The sequence below is a fragment of the Salvelinus alpinus genome, chromosome 2 (genome assembly GCF_045679555.1).
Source record: "Salvelinus alpinus chromosome 2, SLU_Salpinus.1, whole genome shotgun sequence".
Classification (NCBI taxonomy): Eukaryota; Metazoa; Chordata; class Actinopteri; order Salmoniformes; family Salmonidae; genus Salvelinus; species Salvelinus alpinus.
Genome location: NC_092087.1, coordinates 124556231 through 124570797, shown reverse-complemented (window position 1 = coordinate 124570797; position 14567 = coordinate 124556231). Strand labels below are relative to the sequence as shown.

General features: G+C 44.5%; 1 protein-coding gene across 2 annotated transcripts in view; it reads left to right on the top strand.

Annotated features, from left to right (window-relative positions):
• LOC139568561 (cytosolic purine 5'-nucleotidase-like) overlaps nucleotides 1-14567 on the top strand; it is a 38174-nt gene that overhangs the window by 14877 nt on the left and 8730 nt on the right. The window contains exons 4-15 of one of the 2 annotated variants that reach the window (XM_071390477.1): nucleotides 4601-4718; nucleotides 5047-5142; nucleotides 5299-5390; nucleotides 5602-5659; nucleotides 6352-6445; nucleotides 6703-6756; nucleotides 6954-7037; nucleotides 7414-7455; nucleotides 7592-7699; nucleotides 10605-10671; nucleotides 10964-11134; nucleotides 13197-13248. In XM_071390477.1, the coding sequence (XP_071246578.1) occupies nucleotides 4601-4718; nucleotides 5047-5142; nucleotides 5299-5390; nucleotides 5602-5659; nucleotides 6352-6445; nucleotides 6703-6756; nucleotides 6954-7037; nucleotides 7414-7455; nucleotides 7592-7699; nucleotides 10605-10671; nucleotides 10964-11134; nucleotides 13197-13248 (1036 nt within the window). The other variant, XM_071390478.1, reaches the window with a different exon arrangement.

Genomic DNA, 14567 nt, shown 5'->3' with positions numbered 1-14567 from the left:
GAAAAAGGTGACGAGTTCTTCAGAAGGATACTGTAACGGAGGAAAACGCGTGAACTGAATCTGTCATCCGATTTAGATGTTAGTTTACATGTATTGTTTTTAGTCTCTTCTGTCATTGGAATTTGCAAACAACAAAACTCTTTGACCTCAAGTGATTGGCTAAGACTATCCTCACTTTCTAAATATTAACACTAGTACAGTTTCTCTGTATTTGACTAAGCAATAGTAAAAGAAGTAGCAGTCATTTTTTAATAGTTTTCTAAGTGACAATAGGTTGTCTGTAATCCATTGACCTGACCGTCAACCACATGAAGGCAAGGCTAAAGACAATTAGGGGACATCTCTTGACACAATGTCTAAATGATGGCGTTGACATGAGTCCGTGCCCGATTGTAAACCGCAAGGCGCACCAGAACCCTAGATGAGGTTCTCCCCAGTGACCAGCAGGAGGCTGAGGTGTCGTTGTGTCGTGCTCTGGCCAGGGAGGCCACAGCTCGTACCTGCGGTCGCAACTCGAGCGTTGAGTGAAGCGATACGATAGCCCTGGCATCTTGTAAACATCATCACTTGTTTATGGACCGTCCTATAAAAAGAGGATACATGTCAACAGTTGAGCGTCTGTAAAATCTGCCCTCAGATGATGGAAATGGGATATGGGCCGTGTGTTTGCGGGTACAAGCGATCCCCTTTCCCTAGGGATGACCCCCTCCTCAAAGTCACACACACACACACACACACACACACACACGCACACTGTATTTATAGATGAATTACCAACCCTCCACTTAGCTGAGTCACTGAAGCACGTTTAGCTAGCTAGATAGCGTCTTGACCAATGTTGATAGGACTTGACGCCTGAGGAGTCAGACCCCTCACTGGGACGACTTCTCACGGCAGCAGGTAGGCTACACGTTGGTTTCTCTTTCTAGTGAGGATTTAAAAAGAGGGCTGTTAGGAGTTGTCCACAATTTGTTTTCATACAACATGGTTAAATGTACAACAAATCCTCTGACTGTAAATAGACCATAACCAGAGAGTGGGTTCTATACGTTCATATTAGGATCATGATATCTGGTAAATGTTGAACCATGTTCCTCTATGATAGGCCTTCTGTCAATAGCTTTGTGTCGCACAGAGGAGATCAAATGTCCTCCGGTCTATCCATGTCAATACGATACAGTATTTCCATATCAAGATCACGAAGCCTGATAAAAGAGAAGCGCATTAGTTGAACCATGCCCTTCTATGATAGGTCATCCGTCATTAACTGTGGTTTATATCAAAGGTCGTGAAATCATCCGCTGATGACAGCTCTATGTGGCCTAACACTGTCCCTGCCCACTCGCCTCTAGCAAATTACCGTGGTAACTAGATGCCCCCGGCAACGTTGGTTGACACATCTGTCCTCGACGATTCGCTGTTCTGAAAACACAACATAGAGAGGCTTCACTGTACTGTAGTTCAAATGAGACACACACACACACACACACACACACACACACACACACTGTTCTGAAAACAACCTAGTGAGAGACTCCTGTTCTGAGAAGCTCAAATGACACTGGAGCCACACTGTCGACCTGTTAGTTCTATGGGGCACGGGATTATTTTTCACTGTTTTATTGTAGCATAGTGATTTGCCTGAAAGCCATTCGTTTTGGAAGAAGCTAGACTATGCTATGCTAACTCTTAGCCTTTGTCAGAGCGGAGCCCAAGCTACTAACAGTACCCATGTTAATTTATGTTATTTTGACAAGGTGTTGCTGTCTAATAAAGATACTGCTGTCTGAGTGACAGCGATGTCTGGACCCACCTCCGATACAGCTAGATAAGTACTTAGGCCTATAGTTAGCAACCAGGAAGTTGTACAGAAGACACTTCATATGTCATAAGCTATGGCTACGATCCATATGGCACACTATTCCCGATACAGTACACTTCTTTTGACCTGGTGCCATAAGGCTCTGGTCAAAATTAGTGCACTATATTGGGAATAGGGTGCCATTTGGGATGAAGGCTGTTTATGTATCTGTATATAGCACAGTCTAGTCCAATAGATTTACAGTTTTAGTTAAGGGGTTAAGTTGTTTACTCATAGATGAGGGGTATAGCTTACATTTGGAATGAAAGTGACATTGGAAAGTAGTAAATTATAGCCTGGTAACACACTAAGCTTGGGGATCTATTAAATCCTCCTCTCCTGATGCAGTCATTGACAGATAATTATACCCCTTAAGCTCTGTGTGTGAGTGAGTGACCAGGCTAGAATTTACAGCCCTCCAGTGTCACTTTCGTCCCAAATGTAAGCTATACCCCTCACCTATGAGTAAACAAATCAACTATTTCAACTTAAACATGGTCACAGACCAGTAAATCTAATGGACTAGACCAGGGATGGGCCCCCGGCGGGCCGCGGAACAGTTCCCCCCCCCCAACTCTCAACTTACTGTTGTGAGTTAGAATAATAGAAATCACAAGATGCAATTTAGAAATGTCAGGGATTTTTTTTTTTTGATTGGTAAATTAGATTAGATTGGTAAATTAGTCTAGCGTCCACCTATTTAAACTTGTAGTAACCATGGCCAAATTATCGACCGGGTTGGGGCCAGTTATCATATTAAAAACGGCAAACTTTTCTGTTCACCCCATGGCAAAATGTGTAGAATTGCAGGAAATGACCTTTTTTAAAACATACTTTTTTATTTTCGCTGTCACGAGGGGTGGGGGCGCTGAAATGTTTAGCTCGTAAGGTGGTGGTGTGGATGTGGGTACACAGACCCACTGCAACCCCTCATGAGTTCCGTTTTTTTTGTGACCCCCACTTCCATCTACGTTTCCTATCCCTGGACTAGACTGTGCTATATATACAGACATAAATAGGCTGTGTGTGTGTTTCCACGCCTGTGTGTGTTTAAGCTAAAGCTGTCTGAAGGTCACAGCAGTGGACAGTGCAGAGAGAGAGCGAGAACTCTGCTCATCGCCCGGCCAACCAAAGAGAGAGCTGATCGGGAAGGTGCATGAGGGGAAAATACTCTTAAAATAGGTTTCTTTGCAACAGCCACAGAGCTTAGGGAAATGGAGGCAGGGATGAGAGGAAAGGGGGTGGTGGTATTTGTATGGAGGAGTCTGGCCCAGGACTGTGCGACTCGAGGCTGCAGCACTGGGCATGATGCCCACCACTCCTCTGCTTCGCTAGCTAGGTAGCCAGGGACACTGGAACACCACAGGGGATTTGAGAGAGAGAGAGAGAGAGAGAGAGAGAGAGAGAGAGAGAGAGAGAGAGAGAGAGAGAGAGAGAGAGAGAGAGAGAGAGAGAGAGAGAGAGAGAGAGAGAGAGAGAGAGAGAGAGAGAGAGAGAGAGAGAGAGAGAGAGAGAGAGAGAGAGAGAGAGAGAGAGAGAGAGAGAGAGAGAGAGAGAGAGAGAGAGAGAGAGAGAGAGAGAGAGAGAGAGAGAGAGAGAGAGAGAGAGAGAGAGAGAGAGAGAGAGAGAGAGAGAGAGAGAGAGAGAGAGAGAGAGAGAGAGAGAGAGAGAGAGAGAGAGAGAGAGAGAGAGAGAGAGAGAGAGAGAGAGAGAATTACACCAAGATGGGTATTCACACTCCTCTGTCTGTGCACGCGCTAACTCAGTAAGACACATATTTGCCCAGGCCTATTCCTTCTACGTTTGGGGTCTCAGCGCCAGCCTTTCCCCACATTGTCCTTCCTGCTCCCTCTAAGCATCAGCCAAGTCCTCCCCTCCTGCAGCCTGACTGGGCCTAAAGTGGAAAAACACCCTTTATATTAATACCATCTGACAGAGCCTTCTTCCAATGTCAGTTAGCATTCTAATCGACTGACAGGCCCCTCTGGCCCAGGCCTGGACATTGTATCCCTCTCTACTTTTCCCCTCCATCCATGGCTTGGCTCGCCAGGCCTGGGCGTGTGTTCATTAGGCACCAAACGGCGGAAAACGGACTGAAACAGGGAGGGACTAAATGGACCTGCCCAAGAAGAAAGGCTTATCCTTTTTTGTTGCAAAACCTTGTAAACTGTTTCGTGTCACGTGCCCTAATGAACAAGGCCCTGGAGATGTCTGGTTGTTTGGTGTCTGAATGTCATCGTCTCCACGGGCCTCATTAGTATCAGAGTCCAGAGTTGAGCTATGGATCCTGTTTCTCCACGGATTAGATCCTAGGATATTCAGGCCCCTGCGCTCTGTGTGTGCCCGGGCGTGTGCGCGCATGCACTTTAGGGGGAGAGGGGCTAGGCTATATTATTACCAACAGTATCTCAGATACCCTGACGGTTAGAGTTATTTTTAAAATACCTGTCTCACGTTGCATCACCATCATGTCATGTTGCAATAGCTTACGTGCTGTTATCTAGTCGAGGTGAATGGGTCCACATTGGCTGGTTGAGGATAAATTGGAGGCTGCTATTTACAGAGTAGTCCGTTCGCGAACAGGCAATTAGACTTGACTTCCTCCTACGTCCTTCTCCTAAATGTATGGTGTCAGTGTAATTACCTCACTGTATAGGCTTCGTGGAGCGCTGCTGTGTGACTCTGTGTAGTCTACACCGGCTTGTGTTAAATGCTAACGTCTGTGTTTCTATTCTCCAGTGTACAAGTCTCCAGAGTATGAGTCCCTGGGCTTTGAGCTGACCGTGGAGCGCCTGGTCCACATCGGTTACCCCCAGGAGCTGCTCAGCTTCGTCTACGACCCCGCCTTCCCCACCAGGTGACCACCAATCACATCATACCGTTAATGGTGTTGCCATGGTGATGTTATACTGCTATATATATATATAAATTTTTTCGCTGGAAAACGCTTTGATGTCAACGGGGCACCAGCTGTACTTTATTACCAGGTACCTATTACCTATCACATCATGGTTGCCACGGTGAGGACGTTTTAATGCTATTTTTGTACCTGGATGCGTGGGTTTCTAATTTGGTCCTGGTTGTAGCTTGGTAGATTTTCTGATGGGCTTTTAAAGATCATGTATTATCCATTTCTAGACGTATTCTAACCCACTGAATGATGTTGTTTCTCTGTATTTCTTCAGAGGCCTGGTGTTTGACACCATGTATGGGAACCTGTTGAAGGTGGACGCCTACGGCAACATCCTGGTCTGTGTCCACGGCTTCAATTTCCTACGAGGGTAAATGGTGAACCCAATGCTCTCCTAACCTTCTCGCAACGTCCTCCCTACGTCCCCTCTCCCCAGATCATTGAGCGGGTTTGAAGGTTAGATCCCGGTCTACCTGCCAAGAAATTCTCCTGACGTCGCATTTTCTCTTTCTCTTCTCTCCCCCAGACCTGAAATACGGGAGCTATACCCGAACAAGTTCATCCAACGTGACGACACTGAACGCTTCTATATCCTCAACACTCTCTTCAACTTGCCAGGTAGAAGGAGGAGAGATTCTGTCCATGCCAGAGCCATTCAATTATTTAAAAATGTGTTTATCTCCATCTAGATTCAACTGTCATTCATAAGAGGGACAAGCCCAGACATGCCCTCCATTTTGTCTGAGCACAGTTTGAGGCAAGGCCATGGTTCAACTCAACTTTATTGACACTCGATTGATTTTACAGTACAGTTTCCCTCTTTCTCCAGAGACCTACCTCTTTGCCTGCCTCGTGGACTTCTTCTCAAACTGTGACAGATATGCAAGGTAAGGAATCCCTAGTCACACTACCCACCTTATTTTTCTTGTGGCTTATATACAAGTAATTCCTGGATATGACATGGCAACATTTGATAAGCCAATTAGACAACATGACAACAGGGTAGGTCCATATCTCCAATAAAAATCCTCCAATAAGGAGATACTATAGCCCTAACCCTGTTAAGCCAGTGGTTGAGTTATAGGACCACCCTTTTGTGTCATAAACAAGATACTTTAGTAGGATTACTCAGCTATCTGAATGATTATTGGTCTTTGATACTAATCATTCCACGAATGCTTGCAGTAACTTAACTTAATTTCATTACTTTTATTATTTAAATTAATCTGTAATGACTAATCATCTAGCATGATGTAATATCATGTCTATCGTCTCGATATAATTATACAATCGTTTGTTAGCGATAGTTTTAATGAATTCTTTGTGTGATGTGATCTGCAATGGAATGGCTGCATGTCTTCTCCTCTGAAACGAGCTGTTGGTCTTTTAGGGGGAGATTGCTTTCCTGTTTGGCTGGAAACCACCTCAAACAAGGGAAGACTATCCCATTTAAAAGCAAAACAAAAACAAAACAAAAAATGTGGTGAAAATGGCTACTAGCGTTTAAAAGCAAAGCTCTCTGTCTGGCCTTGGCCTGTCCACTGGCTCTGTGTGTCCCTCTCCTCCCCCCTTACCTCAGCTGTGAGACTGGCTTTAAAGATGGCGACCTCTTCATGTCCTTCAAGAGCATGTTCCAGGACGTCCGCGACGCCGTCGACTGGGTCCACTTCAAGGTAGCGTGATGAGGAAGTCTTTCACAATGCAACCATTTGTTCACTTCAATTCACTTTACTGCCATTTCAAGGTATTATATGGGGCTAAACGCCCAATGGTTATCTTTATCTTGAAGCAATCATTTACTGTTTATCTTAGTGCTAATGGTATGTACAGTGAGTGTCATCATAAAGAAATAATTTAGTATGATATATAGATACGTGCTTGTTATTTGTCTATGTATTTCAACCTATTTACCTGTAGTCTTGTCTTCCAGGGCACCCTGAAGGAAAAGACAGTAGAGAACCTTGAAAAGTACGTAGTGAGAGACGTAAGTACACACATTAACATTTTATCAGCCCCTTCACCGCTCGACTTGTGTCGTATTCCTATGGGAACACACTGACACGACGACTTCAAAACCTGATGAGAAGTTAACATTTTACTTTACGTCTCTGTCTGTATGCCTGTACGAACGCACTGTATATGATAATGGCTTTGTAATATTTAGTGTTCTCTCTCATGAAGGCAAAGCTGCCTCTCCTGCTGAGTAGAATGAATGAAGTAGCCAAGGTGTTCCTGGCCACCAACAGTGACTACAAATACACACACGTGAGTATACAGTACTGACCACGTTAAGTGCCCAGGTCCACTGTTTACACCTACACACTCTGTAATTACACACACACAGAGGAATGGACGCTTCACATGCACAGTACACAGTAACAGACATCCTTCAGAGTCCAAAACATTAGGTAAGTCCTGCCTTGTTAAACATCCATGCAAAACAACATTTAATATGCAAAGCAAACGTACACACAGCTTCACAAAACATGTCCTGGCAAACTGTGACGTTTGCATATGAAACCTGGGGTGATGTGTTTGTGTACTGAACTGGTTGGCCTATAGCTGCGGTATCTGTCCCAGTCACCAAGGCATTTAAATGAGATGGCTAATAGACTCGTTATGTTGTTTAATTTTCTCACAGAAGATCATGACATACCTGTTTGACTTCCCCCACGGCCCGAAGGTAAGAGAATCATTTCAACATTCATACACGGCATTCTCCCTCAGACATGAAATCTTGTTAACTTACGTAGATGCATGTAGTTAACTATAGTCGGTACGCATTGGCCAGAATCTGTCTGTGTGTGGTTGGGTTGCAGCACGGGACGGCCCACCGGCCGTGGCAGTCCTACTTTGACCTGATTCTGGTGGATGCCAGGAAGCCTCTGTTCTTTGGAGAGGGAACGGTGCTCAGACAAGTCGACACAGTGAGTAATTACACCATCGCACCTCTACACTCACGTAGATGGAGAACGGGTTCTGTCAGAACACAGTGCCAAGACTTTTGAGTGTGGTAGCCTGATAGGGTGGTTGCCTGATAGGGTGGTAGCCTAATAGCTAATTGGTCACACAATGTGAAGTACAACTTCTAAAGAATTATAATTTGAGCAAGTTGAGGTGACTAATCTGCTTGGACTAACCCTTGATTGTAAACTGTCATGGTCAAAGAATATTGATTCAACAGTAGCTAAGATGGGGAGAAGTCTGTCTGTAATAAAGCACTGCTCTGCCTTCTTAACAACACTATCAACAAGGCAGGTACTACAGGCCCTAGTTTTGTCGCACCTTGACTACTGTTCAGTCTTCTGGTCAGGTGCCACATAAAGGGACTTAGGAAAATTGCAATTGGCTCAGAACAGGGCAGCACGGCTGGCCCTTGGATGTACACAGAGAGCTAATATTAATAATATGCATGTCAATCTCTACTGGCTCAAAGTGGAGGAGAGATTGACTTCATCACTACCTGTACTTTGGCACACAGCTCGGACACCCATGCATACCCCACAAGACATGACACCAGAGGTCTCTTCACAGTCCAGAACAGACTATGGGAGGCGCACAGTACTACATAGAGCCATGACTACATGGAACTCTATTCCACATCAAGTAGCTGATGCAAGCGGTAAAATTAGATTTCAAAAATACATTTTAAAACGGATAAATACACGTAATGGAACAGCAGGGACTGTGAAGCAACACAATCATAGGCACAGACACATGCATACACACACTCGATAACATGCGCACTATACACACACACACACACACGTACACATGGATTTTGTACTGTAGATATGTGGTAGTGGTGGAGTAGGGACCTGAGGGCACACAGTGTGTTGTGAAATCTGTGAATGTAATGTTTTTAAACTGCCTTCATTTTGCTGGCCCCCAGGAAGAGTAGCTGCTGCTTTGGCAGGAACTAATGGCTATCCATAATAAACCCCAGGAAGAGTAGCTGCTGCTTTGGCAGGAACTAATGGCTATCCATAATAAACCCCAGGAAGAGTAGCTGCTGCTTTGGCAGGAACTAATGGCTATCCATAATAAACCCCAGGAAGAGTAGCTGCTGCTTTGGCAGGAACTAATGGGGATCCATAATAAACCCCAGGAAGAGTAGCTGCTGCTTTGGCAGGAACTAATGGAGATCCATAATAAATACAAATACTTGACATTGTTTTGCGGTGAGGCTACTGTTCTATGTGTTCTCTGGTGTTAGAACAGTAACCTCACCTCTGTGTTCTCTGGTGTTAGAACAGTAACCTCACCTCTGTGTTCTCTGGTGTTAGAACAGTAACCTCACCTCTGTGTTCTCTGGTGTTAGAACAGTAACCTCACCTCTGTGTTCTCTGGTGTTAGAACAGTAACCTCACCTCTGTGTTCTCTGGTGTTAGAACAGTAAACTCACCTCTGTGTTCTCTGGTGTTAGAACAGTAAACTCACCGCTGTGTTCTCTGGTGTTAGAACAGTAACCTCACCTCTGTGTTCTCTGGTGTTAGAACAGTAACCTCACCTCTGTGTTCTCTGGTGTTAGAACAGTAACCTCACCTCTGTGTTCTCTGGTGTTAGAACAGTAACCTCACCTCTGTGTTCTCTGGTGTTAGAACAGTAATCTCACCTCTATGTTCTCTGGTGTTAGAACAGTAACCTCACCTCTGTGTTCTCTGGTGTTAGAACAGTAACCTCACCTCTATGTTCTCTGGTGTTAGAACAGTAACCTCACCTCTGTGTTCTCTGGTGTTAGAACAGTAACCTCACCTCTATGTTCTCTGGTGTTAGAACAGTAACCTCACCTCTGTGTTCTCTGGTGTTATAACAGTAACCTCACCTCTGTGTTCTCTGGTGTTAGAACAGTAACCTCACCTCTGTGTTCTCTGGTGTTAGAACAGTAACCTCACCTCTGTGTTCTCTGGTGTTAGAACAGTAACCTCACCTCTGTGTTCTCTGGTGTTAGAACAGTAACCTCACCTCTGTGTTCTCTGGTGTTAGAACAGTAACCTCACCTCTATGTTCTCTGGTGTTAGAACAGTAACCTCACCTCTATATTCTCTGGTGTTAGAACAGTAACCTCACCTCTGTGTTCTCTGGTGTTAGAACAGTAACCTCACCTCTATGTGTTCTCTGGTGTTAGAACAGTAACCTCACCTCTGTGTTCTCTGGTGTTAGAACAGTAACCTCACCTCTATGTGTTCTCTGGTGTTAGAACAGTAACCTCACCTCTGTGTTCTCTGGTGTTAGAACAGTAACCTCACCTCTGTGTTCTCTGGTGTTAGAACAGTAACCTCACCTCTGTGTTCTCTGGTGTTAGAACAGTAACCTCACCTCTGTGTTCTCTGGTGTTAGAACAGTAACCTCACCTCTGTGTTCTCTGGTGTTAGAACAGTAACCTCACCTCTGTGTTCTCTGGTGTTAGAACAGTAACCTCACCTCTATGTTCTCTGGTGTTAGAACAGTAACCTCACCTCTGTGTTCTCTGGTGTTAGAACAGTAACCTCACCTCTGTGTTCTCTGGTGTTAGAACAGTAATCTCACCTCTGTGTTCTCTGGTGTTAGAACAGTAACCTCACCTCTGTGTTATCTGGTGTTAGAACAGTAACCTCACCTCTATGTTCTCTGGTGTTAGAACAGTAACCTCACCTCTGTGTTCTCTGGTGTTAGAACAGTAACCTCACCTCTGTGTTCTCTGGTGTTAGAACAGTAACCTCACCTCTGTGTTCTCTGGTGTTAGAACAGTAACCTCACCTCTATGTTCTCTGGTGTTAGAACAGTAACCTCACCTCTGTGTTCTCTGGTGTTAGAACAGTAACCTCACCTCTATGTGTTCTCTGGTGTTAGACAACAGGGCGACTGAAGATCGGGACCTACACCGGACCCCTGCACCATGGCATCGTCTACTCTGGAGGTAAATACAGTACCTGGGGAAATGCACTGACTCACAGCACAAACCACCAGACAGCACTGCAAAGTTCACAAACCATCTAACTAGCAGAGTACTTCTAAACAAGAGGGATCTCAGTTCACCTTTATTTAGCCAGCATCGTCTTTTCAACAACGTTCACTGTTGTCCAGGGAGGTTTGGGTTCCCTAAAAACAAAACAATGGTATGAATCTAAAAACAACGTGGGACAAATCTTTAATAAAACAATAACGTCCAGTAACATCTACATTTCAATATGTCCCTCTCTCTCGCCCAGGTTCTTCTGACATCGTGTGTGACCTGCTGGGGGCCAAGGGGAAGGACATCGTCTACATCGGAGACCACATCTTCGGGGACATCCTCAAGTCCAAGAAACGCCAGGGCTGGAGGACCTTCCTCGTCATCCCCGAGTTGGCCCAGGAGTTGCATGTCTGGACTGACAAGAGCTGTGAGTCTCACACGCACGCGGTCTCTCACACACAAAAGGACGGGTGGACATTCCCATGCAAGCAGCCAGACAGACGTGTGCAGACGGTAGAGCATGGTGCTTGCAACGCCAGATGCATGAGTTCGGTTCCCGGGACCACCCGTACGTCAAATGTATGCATGCATGACTGTAAGTCGCTTTGGATAAAAGCGTCTGCTAAATGGCATACAGTGCGTTCAGAAAGTATTCGTACCCCTTGACTTATACCACATTTTGTTGTGTTACAGCCTGAATTCAACATGGATTCAATATTTTTTTTCTCACCCATCTACACACTGCCCCATAATGACTAAGTGAAAACATTTTTGTGTTTTATTGAAAATGAAATACTGAAATATCTCATTTACATAAGTATTCACACCCCTGAGTCAATACATGTTAGAATCATCTTTGGCAGCGATTACAGCTGTGAGTCTTTCTGGGTAAGTTTCTAAGACCTTTGCACACCTGGGTTGTACAACATTTTCACCTTATTCTTTAAAGAATTCTTTAAGCTCTGTCAAATTGGTTGTTGATAATTGCTAGACAGCCATTTTCAAGTCCTGTCATAGATTTTCAAGCCAGTTGAAGTCAGAACTGTAACTTGGCCACTCAGGAACATTCAATGTCATCTTGGTAAGCAACTCCAGTGTATATTTGGTCTTGTGTTTTAGATTATTGTCCTGCTAAAAGGTGAATTTGTCTCCCAGTGTCTGTTGGAATGCAGAATGAACCAGGTTCTCCTCTAGGATTTTGCCTGTACTTAGCTCTATTTATTCTTATGCAAAAAAAAAAATCCCTAGTCCTTGCTGATGACAAGCATACCCATAACAGGATGCAGTCACCACCATGCTTGAAAATATGAAGAGTGGTACTCAGTGACGTGTTGTGTTGGATTTTCCCCAAATGTAACACTTTGTGTTCAGGACGTAAAGTTTATTTCTTTGACACATTTCTTGCAGTTTTAGTTTTGTGCCTTATTGCAAGCAAGATGCATATTTTTCAATATTTATTTTTCTGTACAGGCTTCCTTTTCACTCTGTCATTTGTTAGTATTGTGGAGTAACTACAAAGCTGTTGATTCATCCTCAGTTTTCTCCTATCACATCATTCAACTCTGTAACTGTTTTAAAGTCACCATTGGCCTCATGGTGAAATCCCTGAGCGGTTTCCTTCCTCGCTGGCAACTGAATTAGGAAGGACGCCTGTATCTTTGTAGTGACTGGGTGTATTGATACACCATCCAAGGTGTAATTAATAGTTTCACCATGCTCAAAGGGATATTCAATGTCTGCTTTTTCATTTTTACCCCTCTATCAATAGGTGCCTTTCTTTGCGAGGCATTGGAAATCGTCCCTGTTCTTTGTGGTTGAATGTTTGAAATTCACTGCCGACTGAGGGACCTTAACTTATTTAGGCTTGCCATAAGAAAGCGGTGGAGTACTTATCGACTCAAGACAATTCAGCTTTTCATTTTTTATTCATTTGTAAAAATGTCGTAACATAATTCCACTTTGACATTATGGGAAATTGTGTAGGCCAGTGACACCAAATCTCAATTTAATCCATTTTAAATTCAGGCTGTAACACAACAAAATGTGGGAAAAGTCAAGGGGTATTAATTAGTCACGGAGTGTATATTATAGCAGTGACACACTTGTGTGCGCGCGCACAGACCCACACACACACATTCATGCACAGGCACACGTACACAAATATAACTGACGTGTCATTGTAGCTGTAAAATGCCCTCGTAAACCTCTCAGCGGCCTGTGAGTGACAGCCTGCCAGGGAGAGGGTGAATGAGAGAGGAAGATGAAGAGGGGGAGAGTGAAAAAGCAACAGATGGAACAAGAGTGAGCCAACACCTGTGATTAAGGGCAGTGGTGTAAAGTACTTAAGTAAAAAATACTTTAAAGTACTACTTACGTCGTTTTGTGGTATCTGTACTTTCTCCACCGCTGATTTAAGGGAGGAGGAGGGAAAGGGAAATATGTTGTGACTGAGACTTACCCTGGCCTCCTTTTCCTCTTCTGTCTTACAGCGTTATTCGAGGAATTGCAGGGCCTAGACATTTTCTTGGCAGAGCTCTACAAGTGAGTACTGCACCGTCTACTCCCGTACAACGCCCCTCTGCTCGCTCTCTAGGCTGCCTCGGCTCCCTGTGTGTGTGTCGCCCTTGGGCCAAAGTCTGCAGGGTTTGCCCCATCGGTCTGATGATAACTGGCTTCACAGTCAGACTTCAGCCCATTTAGAAACAGTCATCTCTATCTATCTATCTAGGCCTGTCCCCTTCCCTCTTGCTCTTTATAACAGTGACTAGCACTGTCTTCTCTCTCTCACTTCCAGTCCCCTTCTTCTCTGTACCTCTTTGCCCTCTATCTAACCCATTATCTCTACCGCTTTGCCCTCTATCTAACCCAGTATCTCTCTATCTCTTTGCCCTCTATCTAACCCAGTATCTCTACCTCTTTGCCCTCTATCTAACCCAGTATCTCTCTACCTCTTTGCCCTCTATCTAACCCAGTATCTCTACCTCTTTGCCCTCTATCTAACCCAGTATCTCTACCTCTTTGCCCTCTATCTAACCCAGTATCTCTCTACCTCTTTGCCCTCTATCTAACCCATTATCTCTACCTCTTTGCCCTCTATCTAACCCATTATCTCTGTACCGCTTTGCCCTCTATCTAACCCAGTATCTCTCTACCTCTTTGCCCTCTATCTAACCCATTATCTCTACCTCTTTGCCCTCTATCTAACCCATTATCTCTACCTCTTTGCCCTCTATCTAACCCATTATCTCTACCTCTTTGCCCTCTATCTAACCCATTATCTCTACCTCTTTGCCCTCTATCTAACCCATTATCTCTACCTCTTTGCCCTCTATCTAACCCATTATCTCTACCTCTTTGCCCTCTATCTAACCCAGTATCTCTGTACCGCTTTGCCCTCTATCTAACCCAGTATCTCTGTACCTCTTTGCCCTCTATCTAACCCAGTATCTCTACCTCTTTGCCCTCTATCTAACCCAGTATCTCTGTACCGCTTTGCCCTCTATCTAACCCAGTATCTCTACCTCTTTGCCCTCTATCTAACCCAGTATCTCTCTACCTCTTTGCCCTCTATCTAACCCAGTATCTCTCTATCTCTTTGCCCTCTATCTAACCCAGTATCTCTACCTCTTTGCCCTCTATCTAACCCAGTATCTCTCTACCTCTTTGCCCTCTATCTAACCCAGTATCTCTCTACCTCTTTGCCCTCTATCTAACCCAGTATCTCTACCTCTTTGCCCTCTATCTAACCCAGTATCTCTACCTCTTTGCCCTCTATCTAACCCATTATCTCTACCTCTTTGCCCTCTATCTAACCCATTATCTCTGTACCGCTTTGCCCTCTATCTAACCCAGTATCTCTC